Below are 22,913 nucleotides of genomic sequence, written 5' to 3' on the forward strand. Positions count from 1 at the left end.
ACTTGCGATAAAACATAATTTTTGATTCAATAGAGCCGAAAGCTTGCAAATTACTAAGATTTTGAAATATTTTGTATTTTATCTTATAACCGTTGTTGAACAGCCTTCCCATGTTTGAGTTTACGACTACTAACTCCGTAGCCTTGTAATTGTGAGCCCAAAGAAGATAAGGAAACTCCTGGATCAATTATTCGGAGAAATTTGCCTTCTTGGAGGACTATATGATGGAACTAACCCGCATTTGCATTACATGAAGATGAAAACTACGAAAACCCCTACACGGTTAAACTGACGCTAAGGGGATTCTAACCTATTATCCTTCTACGACTGAAGATATATTTCGTCAGAACTGTGGTCATTCCGAGCCGGGTGCAGAATTCGTATCTACCAGTCATCGCTGGTATCGCACCCGGGTCACCTTATTGGGAGGCGAGTGCTCTATCCTCTGAGCCACCACGGCTCATTTTATTTTAAAATATTTATAAATTCTTATGGAGAACTTTTTCTTTGAGATGTGATGTGCAAACCAGTGATCGGAGAGAGTTTTTAAAGTAGACATCCGCTGCGTCTTTGAATGTATTTACACCAAATTTTGTGCTTATCTGTTCAGAAATTGCTGATTTGTATAAGGTACATACACGCATCCTTGTCAATATTATGCTTTATTTAAATAGATTTCATATTTTATAAAACGTACTCTTTTTCGTCACCAATCGATTCTGCTTTAGAAAAAAGTTTATTGTTTTACAGAATGTTTGTAGCAAGTTTTAATTATCACTGACAAAAAATGTATAATGTATGGTTATTAGCAGGTATCACTAAAACCTTTTCTCAAATTCCGAACATAAAAAACAGAAAAATTGTCACCATGCTTGCATATTTATTAAAAAAAAGCTTTGTCAATTTGAAAAATATTTAGATTTAGCTGTTGTCGTCTTATGGAGACTTTGGTTTAGGCTAATGTTTTCAAATAAATGTCAGTAAATTTAAACGCAATTATTAATTAATTATTTTAAAGGTGCATTCTAATTTTTTGTTACTTTAGGCTCTAAGCATAAAAATTTTTTAACTTGACTAAAATTTGCTTTATACTTATGATTTTATAAATGAAAGTGAGAAGAAATGAAAAGTGTCATGTTATTCTGGGAACAATAAAACTTTTAATTTGACTAAAACTGTGTTTAGCAAATGTGTGACCATACAGACAATTTTTTATTAACTTACATTTTCGTATTAAAAAAAAATATCACTACATCCAGATGTTATTTTTACACTTCAAACTAGATGTACATCTTGTATATTATAACTGAACAATTCAAAATTGCTTCCAGATATGAAAGTGCTTTTTTTTCGTAATTATATTTCAACTTTCTTAAAGATTTTCATACATAAAATTCACATTACTTCTTTGTCGAATATTATATACCTTATTAATAAATTATTTTTTCAAATGAACTAATTTATACATAATTTTGTATTGTTAGTTTATGCTCTTTGCGTTACATTTTTTAACTTGAAAATAAAAATTTATTTTACGTAAATGATTTTATGAATTAAATTTAGAGGGAATGAAAAGTGTAACGTCATTCTGAAATAATTTAACTTTTAATTCGACTAATTTGTTTTTACTAAATATGCGACTGCAGTATATCTGCGGAAACCCGTATTGAAAAAAATAAGCTCTTTTACATTGAAATGTTATTTTTACACTTCAAATTAAATGTCTATATTTTAAGAAAAGTGTCAAATTGTTTTCAGATATGGAAGCATTTTTGCTTCTTAATTATTAGATAACATTTTCAAAATACATTTCAATACACAAAAAAATTATATATTGAATCTTAGTTAAACATTATACATTTCATTTATTACTTATTTTATTAAATAATTAATTTAAAGGTACAAAATATTTTGCTCTTATTTCATGTTCGAAGAGTTACATTTTATTTATCTTGAAAACTAATTTTTTTTAAATATTTACGATTTTATGAATGAAATTTAGAGGAAATGAAAAGTCTAGCGTCATTCTGAGGAAATAAATTTTTAATTTGACTAAAATTTTATTTTGTAAATATGCGACCACACGGACGAATTTTTATTAACTTAAAGTTTCGAATTAAGAAAAATTCATTACCTACAAAGCTCTTCAAAGTCGATGCATATATTATGTTTAAGATTACTGAGTAACATTATATTGTTTCCAGTAATGAAAGTATGTTTGCTTTTTAATTAGATTTAAGCATTTTCGAAATGCATTTTTATACACAAATTATGCATCGATTCATAGACAAAAATTATATATTTTTTTATCACAAAATAGACACCTGTTCGTGACAAATCTACCAATTCCAGCAAAATAATAAAAACGTCACTTGTTGTTCGCAAAGTTTCTCCTTCATTCTTTTTCATATAGTCATTTATTACATTATTTTCTTCCATTTCACTAAAAAAAAACGAAGAATACAGGTCGACATGACGTCTATGCACTTAGGAATTTATGGAAGAGATAAAAATGTGCTCTTTTGCCTATCCTATGGTTCTACTTCTTTTGCTACAGTTGAACATGTTTGGCGGGGCTCATAATTTGTGCTCGTGTTTGGCGGAGCTCGTAATATCGTATTCTACCGTCCCATTTGGCGGGCTATTGAAGACTTATCTTCTGCGTTATGATAAAGGAACATTCGCTTCTCAACCATTAAGATAATACTGTTTGAGGTTGTTCTTGAAAGAAATGTTCCAGAGAACATTATTTTTTGTTGTATTCTTTCCAATAGAGTTGTAAAGAAAAATTCTATTTTATATGGTAAAACTTTTTGTTTAGATTCCCCATATTTTACCACCTTCGTGGTCCATACGGTATTAGTTAATGATCTCATTTATTTCAAGGTGCGAAAGAATAATAAAATGTTTTTTAAAAATAATTTATACTCGTTTAGGGATTCACATGTTTAGATATATTTCAAACAGCAGTTATAAATTTTTATTCATATAAAAATTTAAATAAATCACCCTTTTTTGTAGAAAAAGATCGTGTAGAGCTTGTAAACTGTATCTGTATCTATCTATCTATTTCTATATATATATATATATATATATATATATATATATATATATATATATATATATATATATATATATATATATATATATATATATATATATATATATATATATATATATATATATATATATATATATATATATATATATATATATATATATATATATATATATATATATATATATATATATATATATATATATATATATATATATATATATATATAATATATATATGTATGTATATATATATATATATATATATATATATAATAATAATAAAGATTAAAAAAGAGAGATTAACGATTAAAATTGAGGAAAATGCGCTTTAAATGCAAGCATATAGAACTCATAAAATAAGTTAAAAACTTAGAGAAATGGAAAAATACGTTAAGATTTTTTTAACCCACTGGCTGTTTAGCAAATGGTCAAAATTAGGAGGATTTTTCTCCAGTATATACTATTCCCCTAATTATTAACATAAAAATTTTTTTCTTGCTATGCAAAGAATCTTATGCAAAGAATCTTAAGAAAATGTGACTTCAGAAACGTCAGTGGCTTATAGAAAAAGAAAGACGTTAAAATAAAGGAGAAGGAAAATGTTAAAAAAGAAAAATGTAAAGAAATATTAAAAAACTTTAAAGAAAAATGGAAGAAAAACAGAAAAATATATCTTGTCATGAGCTCACGTGATTATATCAGAAAAAAAAGTTCTTTCTAATATTGAATTAATATTGGCTAATCAAAATATATTAATACAATAGTGTAATAATATGTATGTATATGTGTAAATATTATACTTTTTAAATCAATTTTTTTCCCTGTTTTATTAATTGCAAATGCGAGAAAAATTTATTTGCATTTAAAATTAAATTCATTTTTTATTAACAAACTAAATTACAATTTGATATAATGATACATAATTTATATCAATGCATGATGAATGTGTATGATAATGCATATGATTAGTAATTAAGTGAAATGTTAATGATAATATCGTGAAATTAATTTTAATTATGATATAATATTAATGCAGGCCCGAGGACTGAGCTGTAGCACTTTGCGATTCCGTGCCACAGATTCGGGGTTCTATCCTTGATCCGGGTAAGGTTGCCTCAGACTTTTATCCCTTTAGTTGGTTGATAAAATGAATACCAAGCTTGTATGGGGGCTGATCACTGGAGTTCCGCGTTCGACTGACCATTCAACCGGAATATCTGCATTTGCACCCTAGAGTCAAGAATCAAGAAAATTGAGATGGATGCAGTAGGCCTTGACCCTCCATCTGCTGTCACGCCACTAGAGTTTAGTTTATAATGTTACTGACATTATTTAATTGTTCAAAATTGTAATAATTGCTTAAAAATAATAAAAGCTCAATAATGATAATATTTTGCTGCTAATAATGTCAGTCATTAGTTGTTAATAGGATATTAATTTAATGTTTATATTGAAAAAAAATTAATGATAACTATATAATAGTAACTCAATGTTAACAATAACAAAAATTTTAAGTAATTATTAATAATAAATTCGTGTTAATAATGATGGCTTGAATGAAAAATAATTTGTACAATTTTCCAATATTTGCATGAAATAAAATTGCGAAGTACTGAACCAGTTTCAACAAATAACAATTACTCTATAGTAACTATTATTGCTTATGTAAAATTATTCACCTCATAACTATGTTCTTTTAATAGCTCCATAGGTAGCTCCACCTTCAAAATACGAGCTAATAACAGTATTTTTTAAAATATCAGTCTTCTCGCACATTTCAAATCTATTACTTATCTTGTGTTTTAAGTTTTTGAGTTATTTTGTGCGTTAATGGTATCATTAATTTGAATAATGTTATATTGTTAGTAATCAAAATAATTTAATGCCGATATTTGTAATTACTTGTAAAAAGGATAGTAATTTAGTAAATAATGTTAATAAGTCATGTTAAAGAAGATAAAAATGTAATGTAAATGATTGTTAGAATAATACGTTAATAATAATAAAATATATAATGTAAATACTGATAATAATTACCATTTAATTTTAATATTGTTAGATTAATATTACATATGCTACTGATTTAATAATAATGTTGATAATAATATATAGTTAATTATGAAAATAAAATGCAGTGTTGCTCATAAGCATTTGATTCAATATTAATATTGATAATAATATATGGATAATGATGATAATGAAAAAAGTGATAGCTCAACAGACGTGGATTTTCAGTAATGAAAAGTAATTTTATGAAATTTTATTAAGTTATTTTACACGTACGACATTTTCAAAGTTCTGAACCACTGTTAATGAAAACCTTTTAAACTATCAAAAGTATTATATATTTTACTCAATTAAATTTGAAACAAAGATGAAATTTTATTCAGGTCTTAACTTAATCCTCTCAAATACCACGTCTGAAACAGTCCAAATAAAAGCAAATAGTATCAACTTTTCAATATCAGACTTATAACATTTCTTACACTAAAACCAATCTTCAGCGTTGAGTAAATGGATATCAAGTGAGTTATGTCCCCTGTAAATGAAACTTTCGAAGAATTAACGGTGGCACCCATAGAATAATAGGGTTATTTCAGATTCAGGGCTTTTACACCTAAGAGATAATTTAAACGATACATCATCCGAGACAACTCCAGCCACAATTAACAGTCATTAGTCTCAACCGCAAATCGATGGAAGAGAACAGGTAATCGTGGTTTGCATTTAATAACCACTAATTTCCTCTTTTAGAGAAGAGCTTTGTCAGGAAATTCCAAGGAAGCAAAGCCCTCGAAGGTGATTGTTAGCTCTTAATTTCTGCAGGAATAATTAATGAAGTGTGTTTAAACTTTGCTTAAGTGATCGCAGTCGATGCAACACCTTGAAGAAATCGATATATTAAAAATAATTGCATTTGATGAGGTATTTTAGTGTGGGTGCAGATCATAAATGTTGCCTAACTTGCTTGTGACCCGCTTCTTACCTTTGTCTTTAAGTGCTACACTTCACGTCACCTTCTTTCTCATGTGTCACTTGTGTCGTGTATTAGATAAACATACATTTAGAATTTAGTGTCATTGATTGACATTATAGATCTTGTTTCAAATTTTGTTTCGAACCTAACTACGTGTTTCGTTTTAATGACATTTGTGAGAATACACCGGGAAAAAAAGTATGATCGAAACGACCAGAATATGGTAAAATTTACAGTGTTTCTGCTTTATGAGAACACAAAAAGCACGGTAACTTTTACATAAACGCTTTGGTGATCATTTTGATAAAATTAACAGGAAAATATTGTTTTATAATGTGTGTTAAAATTTGGTAAAATTACCATGATACCTTAGAACATGGCATGAAAGCCATTCATTTGGTTAGACTTAATTTTCAGTTTTGTATCTTTACTAAATGTGCGGTAATAAGAACTATAATTTTGAAATACAGAGTTCCTGGTAAACCATTACCACATGAATGGTTTAAATATGTATGTTCTTCTGGTTCGATTACCAGAACTATATATATATATATATATATATATATATATATATATATATATATATATATATATATATATATATATATATATATATATATATATATATATATATATATATATATATATATATATATATATATATATATATATATATATATATATATATATATATATATATATATATATATTATATATAGCCATTTAAAATTTAAAAAAATACTTATATTAAGAAACATCAATGTGTATGTTTTTTGTTAATACAATATAAAAAATAATAACACGCATTTATTACTTATAAAAACATCATTTTCATTTGGTAGAAAAATTCTTTCCTAGAACATGTTAGTTCTCATCAAACAACAAGAATTTTGAATAAATCTGATTTTAGCCTTTGGTTGAAGCCTGAAATGACTTTTTCAAAGAAACATCTTGGATTACTTTCAACGGAATAATCACTTATGGACACATCCCTGGAGAATGTCGAAAGAATTCACTTAATATCTATTCCGACGACACTTCTTGCCCCAGGATGAGGAGATTACGAACTATCAACTAATGTCATCAATTCATATCTTCATGTTTTTGTTTGTAAAAGAGATTCTTTTGATATCCGGGGTAAGATATTGTCGCTGATGTGAAAGATCGATTATCTTACAAGCGTTATTCTTTTCATTTTTATGCGAGCGACTCCCATATTTTTTATTTTATCTTCGAGACTGCTGATGTAGATATTCCTTAGTTGTAAGAACTGTAAAAATTATTATTTTTCACGCAAATTAGTTGAAGGATTGTAGAATTTATTTCTTAAGTACATTATAAAAAATGAACTATAAAACTTACACAATTTGTTTTTGACCGGTGAAATGCTCCAAGCTGTCAAAGTGAAGAAATTATTAACCACTTATTTATGGAAATAAATTTAGCCATTATGTTAAGCTTATCAATTAACATACTGATTAAAATTTACAACATGAAGAATTAGGTGTACTAGTATATGAGTACTCAGCCTGCCAGCTAGATGAAAGCACTAACTTCTGCATCATCCTGTCATACGAAGCAAATTATTTAAAATTAAAAATAAAATCATTGGAGGAGTAAAATAAGTGTGCTCTGAGTTAACATGTGAATGATGATAATATTTTGTCAAATATTTGAAAGTTTGCGTTTTGTCAAAAATTACTTGCTTTATTAGATGAATGAATGCCAATATTAATGAAATACAGCTAAATTATTACTGAATCATCAAAAATTGTAGTTTTGTTTCTAAATATGGGTATAAACTTGTCTTTATGGAACATTTTAAAGTCTACTGCCGAAGTTTGTAGATTATAGACTACCGTAGAATAATTTGTAAATAAGTATCTTGATTTATTCATGTATTTTAAAATACTGAATGAAAAACCAATCCTTCAGTTTTTTTTAGAAAATGACTTGAATTGAAGCTTTCTAGAATTTTTTTATATTCTTGTTTTTAAATTTCCATTAGTAAAAAACTGAGAAAGATATAACAGAGGAAATAATAGGCTGTTGCTGTTTCTAAGTGAAACGCTCCAAATTAAGATGTATATTGTACCAAGCTTAAGGGTTCGTTTCAATTGAAGTTGAATAAAACAGTCTTTACTACTCCAAAAATTTATTAGTAGAAACATTCAGATTCACTATTCATAGCATTCAATAGCAGCTTAAATAAAAACGTAGTACCGCAAAACACAGGCGTACAACCTTAGACGGGTCAATGATTTAATTCAGGTCAGACCACTAATACAGTTTCAAGCAGACTCCAACTTCTGTACTTGCTTTGATTTGAATTCGAATATTAGTCCCATCGCTTTGAAACTCAAAGTTTCCCGGATAATTACGTTGTAACCAATCATCGCCAAGTCGCCAAGATTATTGCCAAGTCGGCAAAAATAATATCAAACCGAGTCTTCCATAAGAAATACGTTAGACGTTATTTTCTCTCCAAATTACGCTACTTTCTTGCAGAATTTCTAATTAAACTGCTTATTTAGGGTTCATTTGAGATATTTAGCCCCGTAAAAAAGTCAGATATTTAAAATTCAATTTCTCAGGGACTGTTCAACCAATTTTACTAAAATTTTGTATTTTGCCGTTTAAAATTATATACTTTAAAATGATGTAAAAAACTGTATACATTACAATTCAAAATTTTTTGACCATTACGAAATAAAATAATAAATATTTACAGAACGTTATTTTTTGCATGGATAAACGAATCTAACTTTGGATAAACGAATTTTATAATTGTGTGCAAAAATGTGTCGATTTGCTTAAATTTTTTTTGAGATATGGCAAAAAACGGAAAAAATAAAACAGTATGAGGTCCAATCGTTGGATTAATATCCTGAACAAATTATGGTGACCATATTTCTCAGATTGCGGCTACCCCTGAATTTTGGGGGTCAGAAATCTGAATCTGTCGAAAAAAGAAGGGTATGTTTATTCAGAGAAAGTGCATTTTTGTGTCTGATTTCGTTGCCTTAAATGTCTTCTGCACTAATTAATTAGCATATTTGTGGTGTACTCCCACGAGCGATTAAGATTAAATCCTAGAGCGTGAAAATCCGATCGTTAAATTAAAAGTTTTTCGGAGTGGTCCGTTTTTTTCTTCCTTTTTTTGCGCACTGTGCATCAGCTTGTATATTACTGCATAAATAGGTTACTTGACCGAAATACAAAAGAACACAAATAGATTCCATGTGAGATCGTCACATCGAATAAAACGTATAACGTATTGGTAACATATAAACATAATTATTAAAGATAAAAGATCAAAATTAAATTCGTAATTAAAATTCTTTTAATGTTGCGATGGAAACGATTGGGATCAGCTACTGTGAATTTGGAAATTAGACAATAAACACAGTGTATGAATTATTTTAAATTTTCTCTCATTTTTCAAAAATATGAATGAATAAAAAATGAATAGCCTATTCGATAAAATCAATTGGGTAATTAGAGTGCCCAGGAAAATCCCTGGATCTTAATCCTATAAAAAATTTACCAGTATCTTCTAACAAAGATAATTTATTACCGTGGTAACCGAATAGGTAGAGAATCGGTTGACAGGGACCAGGGTTCGATCCTAGACTTCTCTAAATCCCATCAAGTACATGCGATATGTGTGCTCTTTTGTGGAATAGGTAGTCCTGTGGTTGGTCGCTGAGCAGTACCGCTGGTACAGGAATGTGGAGAAAATTTTACGTGTCTAAATTTTGGAAGTGGCCTCTCGAATGAGTGGGTCTGCCATCTATCCTTGGGGTTCTGAGCTAAGACCTCCTTTAACCCCTGTGGTGCTCTTGTGCCAAACAAAAGGCACACTTTCCTGAACTATTCGGAAAAGGTCAATGCCTAGCTAGCCTGGCTTCTCCAAGGATCATTAGAAACAACAACAAGACACTTTATATGATTTTAGTATTGATAAGGAAATAATAGAAGATGAGAGCACTACATAATTAGTTTAAAGGAAAGTTTGGAGAATAATGAAGTGCTTGTTAAATATCACTTAATATACCTAACAAAACAAAATTTTACTTAAATATACCTAATCAAGTGTTATTTTTCAAAATATACCTTTGTTACAGTTAATACGTTCGCTTCTGCTGATACATATATTTAGCTGCAAAATTATCGGATAGTCTCTCATAATGAGATTTAGAAAAACAAAAATTAAATAAATAAATAAAAGGTGAAGTACAAACTATTGTATTTATTTAGAAGAGTATTGTAAGTTTATAAATAACAAATATTTATCTAAGATTGTAGTTTATATTTTAAATTGAACAGAAAAATATTCTTAAGATTTCAGAGAAATTGGTGTTGTGGCATCAAATTAGGAGAACGTTTTTTTCGACATTTCATTTGAGTTTTGAAATTATATTTACGTCAGCCAACGTCAAAAATACAAGAAGACTCAATCATAAAAAACCTTTTCATTTATTAAAAAAACAAAAAAAAAACTTTACATTTTCCAATCAAGTTGCTTTTGTTTGAAGTGAATTGATTGAAACAAATTATTCGCGTATGGAAATGGAAAAGCAATTCAAATTCCCTTTGCCTACATGCTATTTTAGAGAAAATTCTTATTTATAATTTTGATGTTTTTTACTGAATTATTTGATTTTTAAAACATTGACTAGATACAAGGAAAGTTCATTGTTTTTAAGAGATGATTAAAATGTTCTTTAGCGATAGCCATTGGAATAAAAATTGTAAAACGATTTGATGATTATACAAAATACTAATGCACTTTTATATTGTATTGGTCAGATTTATCAGTATTTTAACGGAATAAGAAACTATCTGAAATTGAATGTATTAAAAAAAAAACAAAGGTTTTATTCTATAAGTCTTATAAGATCTATTTTGTGTGTAACTTGGTTCTTGTCTCGGTCTGATAAAAACATGATTGTTACCTTTGAAAGGAAGTTTTAAGAGCTATTTTTGGTGAAATAAAAAAAAACTGACGTGTGGTTAAGAAAATCAAATTTGGATCACGATCGCTCATTTTATAAAACTGACATCATTAACTTTTTCATATGACAATGAATAAAATGGACAGGTAAAGTTGGTCGGATAGACGAAGATCACCCTGCAAAAATTTCTTCAATGCCCGACCAGCTGGCACTTGGAGAAAAGGCTAGTTCAGTCAAAGATGAATTGATGGCCTTGTGAAAGATCTATTGCTCTTGGGGACTAAGAATTGGGAAACACTAGCAGGAAGAAAGCTGGCATAGAAATGGCTCCCTAAATTGGCCGAGGCTCTCCCTGAGCTGTCAGAAAATAAGGAAGAAAGGATATTTTGCTGAAAGCAAAGGCACAAATTGATTTCTTCAAATCCATTGCTGTTGTTTCTTAAATAGCTTAAGGTATTTACAGACTTAAGATTCATACTGATTGATACGATAAAATCAATTAAAGAATGATATTTTGAGATAAAAAAGGATAGTACTTTGATTTTATTTTAGGGAAAAGCTTTAGTTTTTGAAATTTTTCATTTCTTATTTTTTATCTTCATTATCGATTATTTTAAAATTTAAAATTGAAAGACAAGCGTTAAATACATCATGTTTCCTTTGGTCTATTTTCTTTCCAAAACAAACAAATTTAGTACAAAAAAATTGACAGCCACATGATGTTGAAGTTTCAAACAGTTTAAATGTGCAACGCCTTGTTGTACCTCAGGAAAAAATGGTGCTGTAACATTTTATCATATAAGGTGCTAAATAAGGATTAACTAATAACATACTAGCCACCAGGGGCGACCTGTCAAAATTATTTTATAAAGCTTTAATCGTAACCGAGCCGAATATACAGCACAACTGTAATTAATTATATATTCTAATTTTTCCCCTTCTCCTCTAATCCAAACACCTTACTTAGTTTTAAACAATATAATTATATAACAATGTAATATTAGTGCTTTCTAATATTGTATTAATATAGCCAAAACAAGACATATCAATACAATACAATACAACAGTGTGAGGGACATAAAAAAATTGAAACGAGAGTAGAACTTTAAAGAAAATGTAAAATAAATATTTAAAATAAAAATGCAGTATAAAACAATCAAGCAAAGATAGAAAATATAAATTCGAGCAAATACAGAATAAAACGCAAAATGCAATACCTAAAGCGTGTTGCGAATTCAAATGTACTTACACTTACAGGCCTTTTTCAGAAATGATTTAAAATGTTTCCTTAACAAATTTTCTAGATTACAAAATATGAAAATAGAATCGTAATAGAGGAAGGGAATCAACTAATGGTGCGTTCTTACTGACGTAAGGAAGCGCGTTCAATTTGTATGTTACCTTGGATTCTCCCGAATCTGGGTGTGCGCAAGGTAATTACATTATGCTGGATAATAATGTTGATAATAATTAATAGGGTTGAACGCTAATTATAAAATGTCAATATATTAATTGTTTTGAATTTAGAGAAATTATTAAAATGTAATGAAAAAAAATTATTTTAAATGGTTTCTTCATTCTAATTTTTTTTTCATTTTTAAAAGTTCTATAAATATTTGAAGATTTTTATCCAATGATTTTCCAGAATCGGATTTGCATATGGTAAAAATATAAATTTAGTTAACAAAGAAATTTTAAATTATTATATACAATTAACTCAACGATTTTAAACAGAACTTAATTACATGAGTTGAATATCCATTGTTTTTTATTAAATTTTTGAATAGTTCGTCGATTTGTTTATTCGATAATAAAACATTACTATAAATTATTTTAATTCCATTTATTTGATTAAAAATGTTATTCCTATCAATGTTTTTGGAAACATTAGAGTTCCACGTAATTAGTTTATATACATTAAATTTAAATTAATTTTTTTATCGTATAAATCCATAATGCAGATATTTTCTGAAATCCAAAAAAATAAAAATTAATATTGTCGTCACGATTACGCAGCTAAAATAATTCCTCAGGGTAAACACTATTTAACAAAATTGAATCATTTTAAAAGATAAAGATAATTAAATCGCCCACAAAACTAAAAACAAATTTAAAATTAGGAGTTCATATAGTGTAGAAATAAGTTAGCTAAGAGCGATGAATAATTAGATCCTTGTGGGATTCCATTAATTTAAACAAAAATATGTTTTCCAGTGCAAAGATAACAATTAAAAAGACAAAAATTAATTAGAATTTCTCAATAAGCTCGCAAGTAAGCTGCAAATCAGGATATTTTTATAATTGTAATAAAAATTAAAAAAAAAACTTTTAGTTTAGAAAGGAGACGACTGTTATTAAAGAGATCTTGAAAATCGAAAATCGCAATAGAACTAGTAGAATTTTCTTTAATAAATTCTAAAATAGATTGATTATCAGAGATAATCCCAAAAAAATCCTCTTTAATAATATTGTTAATAATTTAATTTAAGTAGTTAGAGAAAATAGTGCCAGGATTAGTTTGGTAAGAATTACAGTCACAAGTGATTGTGGGTCGAATTCCCACTCTTCTATTTTCATATTTTTCTACCTGGCAAACTTGTTACGAAAACGTTTTAAATCAGTTTTGAACAAGGCCTGAAAGTGTAAGTACATTTGAGTGCGCTAGTCGCTTTATATACACTACTGGCTATTAAAATTGCTATGCTAGAAAGGAATGCGAATAACAGAATGATATTTATTGGGCACATACATTATAGTTGGAAGAACAAGTGATTAAATCTTCGGGATATTTGGATGTATAGATCCTGAGGAATCAATACTCAGAGCAGCCTCCCCTGGCAGCAATAGCAGCAGTTATTTTCCTGAGCATCGATTAGAACAGAGATAGGATAGCATGGACGGGTACAGCATGGATTGGTACAGCATTCCGCGCAGCTTCAACATTATGTCACAATTAATCGAATGTAGTAACTGACGAGTGGGGCCAGTCGTTCGGCAACCATTGACCAGATGTTTTGAATTGGCGAGAGATCAGGAGAACGTGCTGACCAGGGCAACAGACGAACATGTTCTGTGTCAAGGAAGGTTTGGACAGCGTGGGCAACAAGCGGTCGTGCATTGTCCTGCCGAAATGTATTGTTATAGAGGCCTCGAATATAAGGCAGAGCAACTGACCCTAACACATCAGAAATGTAACGGCTGCTGTTCAAAGTGCAAAGCGAACAAGAGGGGATCGAGACATGTATCCAATGGCAACCCATACCATTACTTCAGGTGATGGGCCAGTATGACGATGTCGAATGCAAGCTTCTAACTGGCGTTCTCTAGGATATCGCCAAACACGGATGCGGCCATCATGATGATGTATACAGAACCAGGATTCGTTTGAAAAGACGATGCCATGCCATTCCTGCTTCCAGGTTCGTCGTCGATCACACCATTGGAGGCGCACATGCCTGTGATGCAGTGTCAAGTGCAGCCGAAGTCATGGTCACCGTGCTGACAGTTAATGCTGCCGTAAACATCGTCAAACTGTTCGTGCAGACACTTGTTGTCTTGGAAATGACCAAATTTGTTGACTCAGGGCTCTTGACGTAGCTGTGCGATCCCTTAAGGCCATGTGGATAACATGTCTGCCTTCTTGGCTGTTAGTGATGGGGGGGCCGCTGAGATCCTGCGCAGCGTTCCATATGATCGTCATGAACCCATCGATTCCATATTCTGCTAACAGTCTCGATCACCGCGAGCAGCAATACTTCGGTATGATAAACCGCAATCCCGTTAGGCCACAATTCGACCTCGATCAAACTCAGACACGTGCTGGTAATCTTTTCTTCTTCTTACACGAGGGGTAACAAAAACTTTTTTTCCCAAGCACAACGCTCAAATTCAATTTCTGTATGATAAACTTACTGCCAAATCTCTTCTTTTATACACATTGAAGGCATCGCGCCCATTGCTTGCTTTGCACGAATGCGATGATAAGCTAATCATTTGCATACGACGCCATGTTTTATCCATCCTGCAAATTTCATGTTCGTGGTGCGTCGCCCTCCTGGTGTAGCAATTTAACGATCATATATATATATATATATATATATATATATATATATATATATATATATATATATATATATATATATATATATATATATATATATATATATATATATATATATATATATATATATATATATATATATATATATATATATATGTTATTAAATGCGTTTCAAATTTTATTTGAAACATCTTGAAACATGATGGCACAGTACTTAACATATACGAGGGTTGTAAATTAAATAGTGGCAACTTAACCTTTAAACTCACAGAAGGACGGGCATGCGCAAATTAGATATGAGAGCTGTGAGGTGGGGCTGTTGTCGATGTGTAGAGTGCAAAAAAAAGTCGATTAGCGTAGAAGGGTAGTTGTTGTGTGGCGTTAAAGTGAGGAGTTTCGTTTCCATCGCTCTAAAGCATGTTTTCAAAAGGTGATCAGCGGTCGTGGCTTACAATCGAGGTTGCCCGTGGCAAAAATGCAACAGAATGCTATCGAGGATTAGTGGAAGCCTTTGGAGCAAATGCTTTACCATATAGGACAGTAGCACGATGGATTCAAGCATCTCGTCATTAAGCCTTTTCACAACATGCTTTAGAGCGATGGAAATGAAACTCCTCACTTTAACGCCACGCAACAACTACCCTTCTAAGCAAATCGACTGTTTTTTGCATTCTACACATCGGCAACAGCGCCACCTCACCGCACCCATACCCTATTTACGCATGCGCGCCCTTTTGTGAGTTTCAAGGTTAAGTTGCCACTATTTAATTTACAACCCTCGTATATTTATGTATTTAGTCTTAAAGTAGCATATTTCATTTTTATACATTCAGACCATTAGCTTTTAATTTGCATTTTTATTTCATAGTATTATATTTAAGTAAAGATGATTATACATTTTAAATAACCAATCTTAATATTTCACGCAGAAAGAGCTTTTTTCTCGAAATTTTTTTTTTATTGCAATGCTAAACGTAGAGGAAAGACAAATTCGCTTGTGAAATATTTCTCGCCATTTTGGCAGCTTTATTATCATCCACTCACTTGCTTTCAGTATATGACGTCATACATTCACTACTCCATTTTTGACGTCATTAACTATATAGCTATTTAATTTCGTTTACATTTTAAATAATTTGCCTTTTTTTCATAATATTAACTGTTTACTTTAACTGAATCTGCTTTAAAATGCACAAATATAGAAATTTCTGTTTGAAATCTATGAGACCTTTCATCTCGATCATTATGCAGGATATTTTGATTCTACGTATCCAAGCTAAAATAATTTTAATTCGAAAATACAAAGTAACCTTTGAAGAGAGACAATAGAAAATTATATATAGCATCTTTCGCTTTTTATGACTAATTTAATTAACCATTCTTTAGTTATTAAGTAAATGCCAAACTTCTCAGTGGGTAGTCTACAATTACCATGACAACCAGGGCATGTCTTAATAATCGTCGAAAAAAACTGTTGCAATTAATGATTCTATCTTCCGGATAGTATTTATTTTTGTTTAGTTTTCTTCCAGACTCAAAGGTTTTATAGTTACTTTCTACCAACTGGAAGTAAATAGAAGTAATTTAGATACTAATGTTAAATTTTGAAATTATGTTTCAAAGTAATTTGATTTCTTTGATTGCTTGAAAATATCTTATTTTTTGTCAAAACGAGTGATCTGAATTGTTAGTTTTTATTATATTTGAATACTTAATTTAAAATTCGTTTAAGGCAGATATTTTATGTGCTTAAAAATAAAATAGAACTGCAAACTACTAGGAAAAAAAGAGAAAGAAAAGTAAGAAAAAAACGGCGTATATTGCTTAGTGCTTGTAAAAATTTTAAAATTGAAGCAATTTGTGAAAGAAGGTTTTATATGAGATTTCTTTATTCCTATATTTTCTACTTTTCTATGCAAAGGAGCTATGCGGCAAAAAGTGAAAAAGTTAGTTTAATTTTATTTAACAACATGCATTGATTTTCAAGTTATTAATTTTTGGAAATATCAATTCCGAGTTCAAAGTAACAAATTTGGAAGTGGATGAAGGTTTCAAATTCATCTGGTCACAAATAAATGCCTAGTAACCTGAGAAAAGCTGCTATTTAACCACTAACTACGCTGGGAGAGCCTAAGACACGAAATGCTTAAGGTATGCGACTGGGTTCGGCACAATTGTTTTCAGAAAATTTCCTTAATTAAAAGTTTAATTTTATTTTGGTAAGCTTAGATCTTAACATTATAAATCTAAAGTAAAGTTTAAAAATTTATAAAATATTTTTCCAAATAAGAAACATTTGAGCACAAAAATTAAAAATTTTTTGTATCATGCCAACAGCTCTATAGCAAATTATAATGCATAAATATCAAGATAATTTTTCGCCAAGATCAATAAAAAAGATTAACTGTGCTTTGAGCTCAGATCTTTGCGAAATTTCAATCATACAATGAAATAGAATGAAATGGAACAAAATTTATTGTTCAGTATTGATTCTTCAGTTAAAAATTTTAAACTATCTTACTTAAAGCATGTTAAAATTAGACCTTAGACCTTATCTCACCTGACCTTGCACTTAGACTTTAGCTTTTGTTTCAAAATATAGCTAACATTATATGAAATCTTCATGCTAAGTTTCAAAGAATTCCATGTAAAACTTTTCTTGTAATGTGTGTTAGCGTAAAATCTTCTCAAAACCAACGTTTTTTTGAAAATGCATTTGAAGTAAGCGATTGCTATTCTGGTTTCGCTGGTCAACAAACAAAAAATTACTACAACTTCAGATCGGAGGACAAATATTTAAAAATATTTAGAAAATTAATGAACAAAAGTTTAAATTTAAGCAATAAGAAGGAAATCAAAACGTTCTTAGAAATTACCGATTTTTACCCAGTCGAATTCATTAAAGAAGTGCGTTTTCATGTATTTACATATAAGTCAATTGAAAGCTTGCGGACTAGAAATACAGTCAAGGTGGACTCTTTATTTTAAAAGTCATTCAATGTGCTTCATTGTTTCTTTTTTAATTTTGTAAGTAAACACAAAGGCAAAATAAATGGTTACAAAATATTTAGTGGCAAAATATTTCGTTAAAAAACGATTCTACTTTAAAATAAAAAACAAAAACCTTAAGATTAAATATTGAAAAAACAATTAACTCAAATAAGAACATTTTCATAAGAAACATTCATGGAAACGATAAGGACACGAAAAAGCTATCAAAGTAAAAAGAATGAAACTAGCAGAAAAGAAGTAGCGATTTGCGGATATGAGAACGAGGTTTTTTGATTCTTTAGAAGGAATACAAAGCGTAAATACCGAACGTAAATGTCCCAGAGGAATTTAAGATGAAAGCAGTTTCCATCAAAGAATTGCACACGTCAAGTGCAAAGAACATTTAAATTTTTCCAATCATTGGCGAAGGAAGTACCTGATGCAGACTATGCATACATTCGTATAGTCTACCTCTATAAACTATATAGATATACGCAAACACACAGGCGATTTCAGTTGCAAAATACTTAGTTAAGAGTTGATTCTGTTTCAAGATTTAAGAAAGAAAAACACCTAAAGATTTAAAAACAAGTAAAGCAAATAAAAAACAATTTTCTGTATCATACATTCATGAAGACGACAAGGTCACGAAAAAGCTATCAAAGTAAAAAGAATAAAGCTACCAGAAAGGAAGTAGCTTTTTGCAGATATGAGAACGAGGCTTTTTGATTCTTCAGAAAGAATACAAAGGGTAAATACTAAAGGCAGAAAAAAACGAGACACCAACTGTAAAAGTCCCAGAGGATTTAAAGATAAAAGCAGTTTCCATCAAAGAATTGTACACGTCAAGAGCAAAGAACATTTAAATCTTTCCAATCATTGGCGAAGAAAGTACCTGAGGTAGAAAATAACAAAAAACAGAAAGGTTGTTTTAGTATCATAGAATAAAACTTTAAGTTGGAAAGTTTCTCTGTTCAATTTTGGAAGAATGAAAAAATTCACGCTTTTTAAATCACATCTTACGATTGAGTGTAACACGCTATCAATATGGAAAATGTAAAAAATTCGTTTTTCAACGGATGGAAAGGACATTTATGTAATTTTGATCTTTTAAATACAAATCATGTGATAGTAATTTAATACATTAACATAATAAAAAAGTAGCAGAATGCGTCATAATCTTTGAACAACTACTCAACAAAAAAAAGTATGTAGTACGTTGAGTCACAGAACAGGGAGAATCTGCGGAAAACTTAAGATGGTGACAAATTTAATAAATTTTTTTTCCTAAATATCATTGCACGATAACCAGACAACTTATATATTATACTATACCATAAATCATATTAAGGTTGCCACAAATTTTTACAATTATGCTGTTCAAATGCCCCAAAATTTTGAATAATGCAATTAATAAGAAATAATAAAATAAATTTGAAATAATATAAAATGTCTTACGTCATTTTTTAGGAGTTCGATTAACACATATTTTAAATTTACTTTTTAATGCATGTATTTCTTTGAATTTTTTTCCATGTTTTTTTACCACTTCAACTTTAATCAATAAATTGTTCTCATAAAGGTGTAAAACATTTTGGTCGGGTGTTAAACTATCATATCACACATATTATCTAAACTTCATCTACATGTAAATCAAACCTTCCTAAATTTAATTTGATTAAACTTATACTAAGGTAAAACAGGATGAAACATGGATAATTTTAACTTCTTATTACTGTATCTAGCACCCTAATAAGATGTTAAACCATAATACGAATAGTTATATCTGAACCGTGTTATCTTGGAAATTAACTGGTACAATTGGCACTTTGAAAATAATTTTTATTACTCCATCTTTAAGTTCAAATTGTGCAATAGCCGAGGTAAGCAACTATGGTACAACTTTAACATGGCTTACATAATTTAATTTAATGTTTTTTGAAGTGTTAGACGTTTTATTAATAACTAGATTGTATTGCATTAAACCATATTTTTAAATACTATACTTTGATTATATAACCACAAAAATTAATATATTTTTTTATTTTATTACACAGTGCAATATGGCACAACATGCATTACGACTATGGAAAAACTTGTTACTAGGACTATGATGTAATTTAGTTTTACGACTATGGTTATACTTAAATCATGGTTTAATTTAGCATTGTTTTAAAATATTAAACAATAATTTATTTGTAATATAGTCTGATGCTGAATGGACTTTTCTGAAAATTCAGTGACTGTCATGGTGTTGTTGCTCTTATAATATGCATTAAATTCACATGCATGTCCCTGACAATTTTTATTTGTTCTTTCAGGTGGAGTTTGACGATGTCATTGCAGAACCAGAAGGAACATATTCCATAGACTGCGTATGGAAAAGCTCCCATTTCTTATTCACGTGCTCCAAAAATTGCTGTTACAAATCTCTCACTTTAATCTGTGCACTCCCGATCGCCTTCATTTCTGGTTGTACTTTTGCATGTCTCTCATTTCAGCAAATCTGGTGCGTCGTACCAGCCCTTCGTCAGTGTCGCATTAACTGCTATATGGTTCGCCAGTACCTGACGACTGTACTGGACTCATGTTTGGGTCCTTGTTGTGCTGAAATGGGTCAATGCTTGAGTCGAATAAGGATAGGTCGCTATCAGCTCACTTCTTCTGAAGTAATTTGAGCCTGTAAATGCTCTCCTCTTCTGCATTTGATGTTTTGGTGTACAGTATTGTCAAATGAATATATAGTTGGTTGTTAATTATCATAGTGACTTTTCTTACTAATCGGAGAATCAATCATACAAAACTGTTTTTTATAATCTTATAAAAAAGTAATTAGTTAAAACATTTTCATTAAAGTATGCTAATTCTCAGCTTGGCAGCAGTCCCTTAATTTAGATTTTCAGCTCATTTAATGTTGGCTCAAGCTCTGTTTAGGCAACAGTTTTTTTTTAAATTTCTTATGTTTAGACGCAATCGTATTTCACTCAAATCTATGAGGTTTAAAATATTGAATTTATCATAACCAGTGTGTAAACCAATTAGAGTTTATTACAGTAATCTGAAAGAGACATGACTCCAGGCAAAAATATAACAGGATTGATGGCACGCAATTCTATTTTAAATGTGTTTTTGGTCCAAATGTGATTTGTTCCAAATAAATCAAAATCATATAATTTTAATCTCCTGTTGTCTGTATTCAGTTGTTTACTTAGAAATGCCGTATTTGAAAAGTTAAGTTGTAAAGTGAATATAGCGGCATTAAATTTTTTTTTTTTTTTAAAATCATTATTTTCAGGGGTAAGAATTTTAAATTTAGTGTATTCTAGGATTTTCGACCAATTCTGGTTAGTGACTGTTGATGGTTCCTTGAGATGGCACTTAAAATGCAATATAAGCTTGGAATAAATATATTTTTTTAAGTGTTAATTCGGCAAAATTGACTTTTAAATATTTTCTATTTATAATAAGCACCTATCAAACTTCTTTTAGTTAAAATACAATTTTAAAAATTACATCGCTAGATTACGGTCAGTGATCGACAAAAAAGTGTTCCAGTCACTGAACGTTAAAATAAATTCATGTCATTTAATTAAAAAATAATGCTATCATGATTATAAAAAAGTGCAGTTCTGTTGTAAATATTTTGGCATTTAAGTTCTTTGAGACTCGGGAAATTTGTCGATTTTTAAGGCGAACCTTGGAAGGAGGCGAAATAATACAGTGCTGCCGCCTACGAGAAGTTAGAGTGTTTCATGCTTGTTATCCGTGCTTATAATATAGATGTGAAAGAGATGTTCGTTGGCATCGGCCGTTCTCAAACTGGGAACTCAGTGTTCGTAGCATCATGCTGTAGCCAATACGGAAGCGAATGTATTATTACATTTCCCAATTTAATTAGGAAGCTTTATACAATAACAGAATAAATTAACAGCCAAATCTACTAATTTAGCTGAAATTTGTTATTATGACGGATAATGTTTTCTTTTTCTATTAAAAAAGAGAGCTGAACGTTTAATTTAACGGTCAACTCTCGAAATTTCACAGATATTTTTTAGAGTATATAGCCTTCTTCTTTTTAATTATGACTATGTACAGTTTTAACTCAATGACAAATAGAAAATTTTTTAATTAATTCTGTATTAATTATTTTAGCATAGTAGGCAGTAAAAGTTTTTAGGCAACAAACTCTTTCCATGGAATCTTACATAGTTTTAGATTTCAATTTTGTGTTGTATTTCATAATACATTTCTAAATTTTAAGGGATTTTTAAATAAAACTAAATATTTTCAAGTAGAGTGCTAGTTTCAGATTTTTTTAAATTGGTTTTAATTTGATAACTACTTTTCCAGTAAATAAGAGTAGTAATTACTGGACTCCCAGTATTATTTAAAAAGAAAAAAAATCAAATTTTACCTCTCATGGGATAAATCATGCTATTGTATATATGTTGCTTTGAAAATATCACAAATATATTATTATTGTTGTAATAAAGTTTTTATTGTGTGTCTCAAGATTTCTTTTTTAATGAATGTTTTTGGGAACATATAAATTCATACAAATTTTGAGAACATGCGAATACTTACAAATTTTGTGAACTTACGTAAATTCAAACACGTAACAATTTTGTGAACAAAAAAACACATACAAATTTTGTGAACATGCAAACATTCAAGTACATTCAAATTTTGTGAACATACAAACATACAAATACAACCAAATTTTGTGAACATACAGAATTTTTTTCGTAAATTATAATTGCGCTAAAATAAGCCATACATTATTTCCCTTTCATTTGAAAAAAGTAATACAATAACATCAAATCAAAAGGTTATAGATAAAAAAAATGAATAAAAAAAAGAAAAAATA

The 22,913-nt window shown here is 29.5% G+C and overlaps 1 protein-coding gene across 1 annotated transcript in view; it reads left to right on the top strand.

Moving 5' to 3' along the window:
• Nucleotides 1-22,558, top strand: part of LOC147807761 (caveolin-2-like) — a 59,719-nt gene extending 37,161 nt beyond the window's left edge. The window contains exon 2 of the mRNA XM_087165603.1: nt 20,368-22,558. Within this exon, the coding sequence (XP_087021729.1) occupies nt 20,368-20,724 (357 nt within the window). The 3' untranslated portion in view covers nt 20,725-22,558. The remainder of the gene's footprint in view (nt 1-20,367) is intronic.
• The last annotated feature ends 355 nt before the right edge of the window (nt 22,559-22,913 follow it).

This window comes from Parasteatoda tepidariorum, chromosome 6 (genome assembly GCF_982258835.1).
Source record: "Parasteatoda tepidariorum strain Cologne lab strain chromosome 6, Ptep-v5.0, whole genome shotgun sequence".
NCBI classification, from domain to species: domain Eukaryota; kingdom Metazoa; phylum Arthropoda; class Arachnida; order Araneae; family Theridiidae; genus Parasteatoda; species Parasteatoda tepidariorum.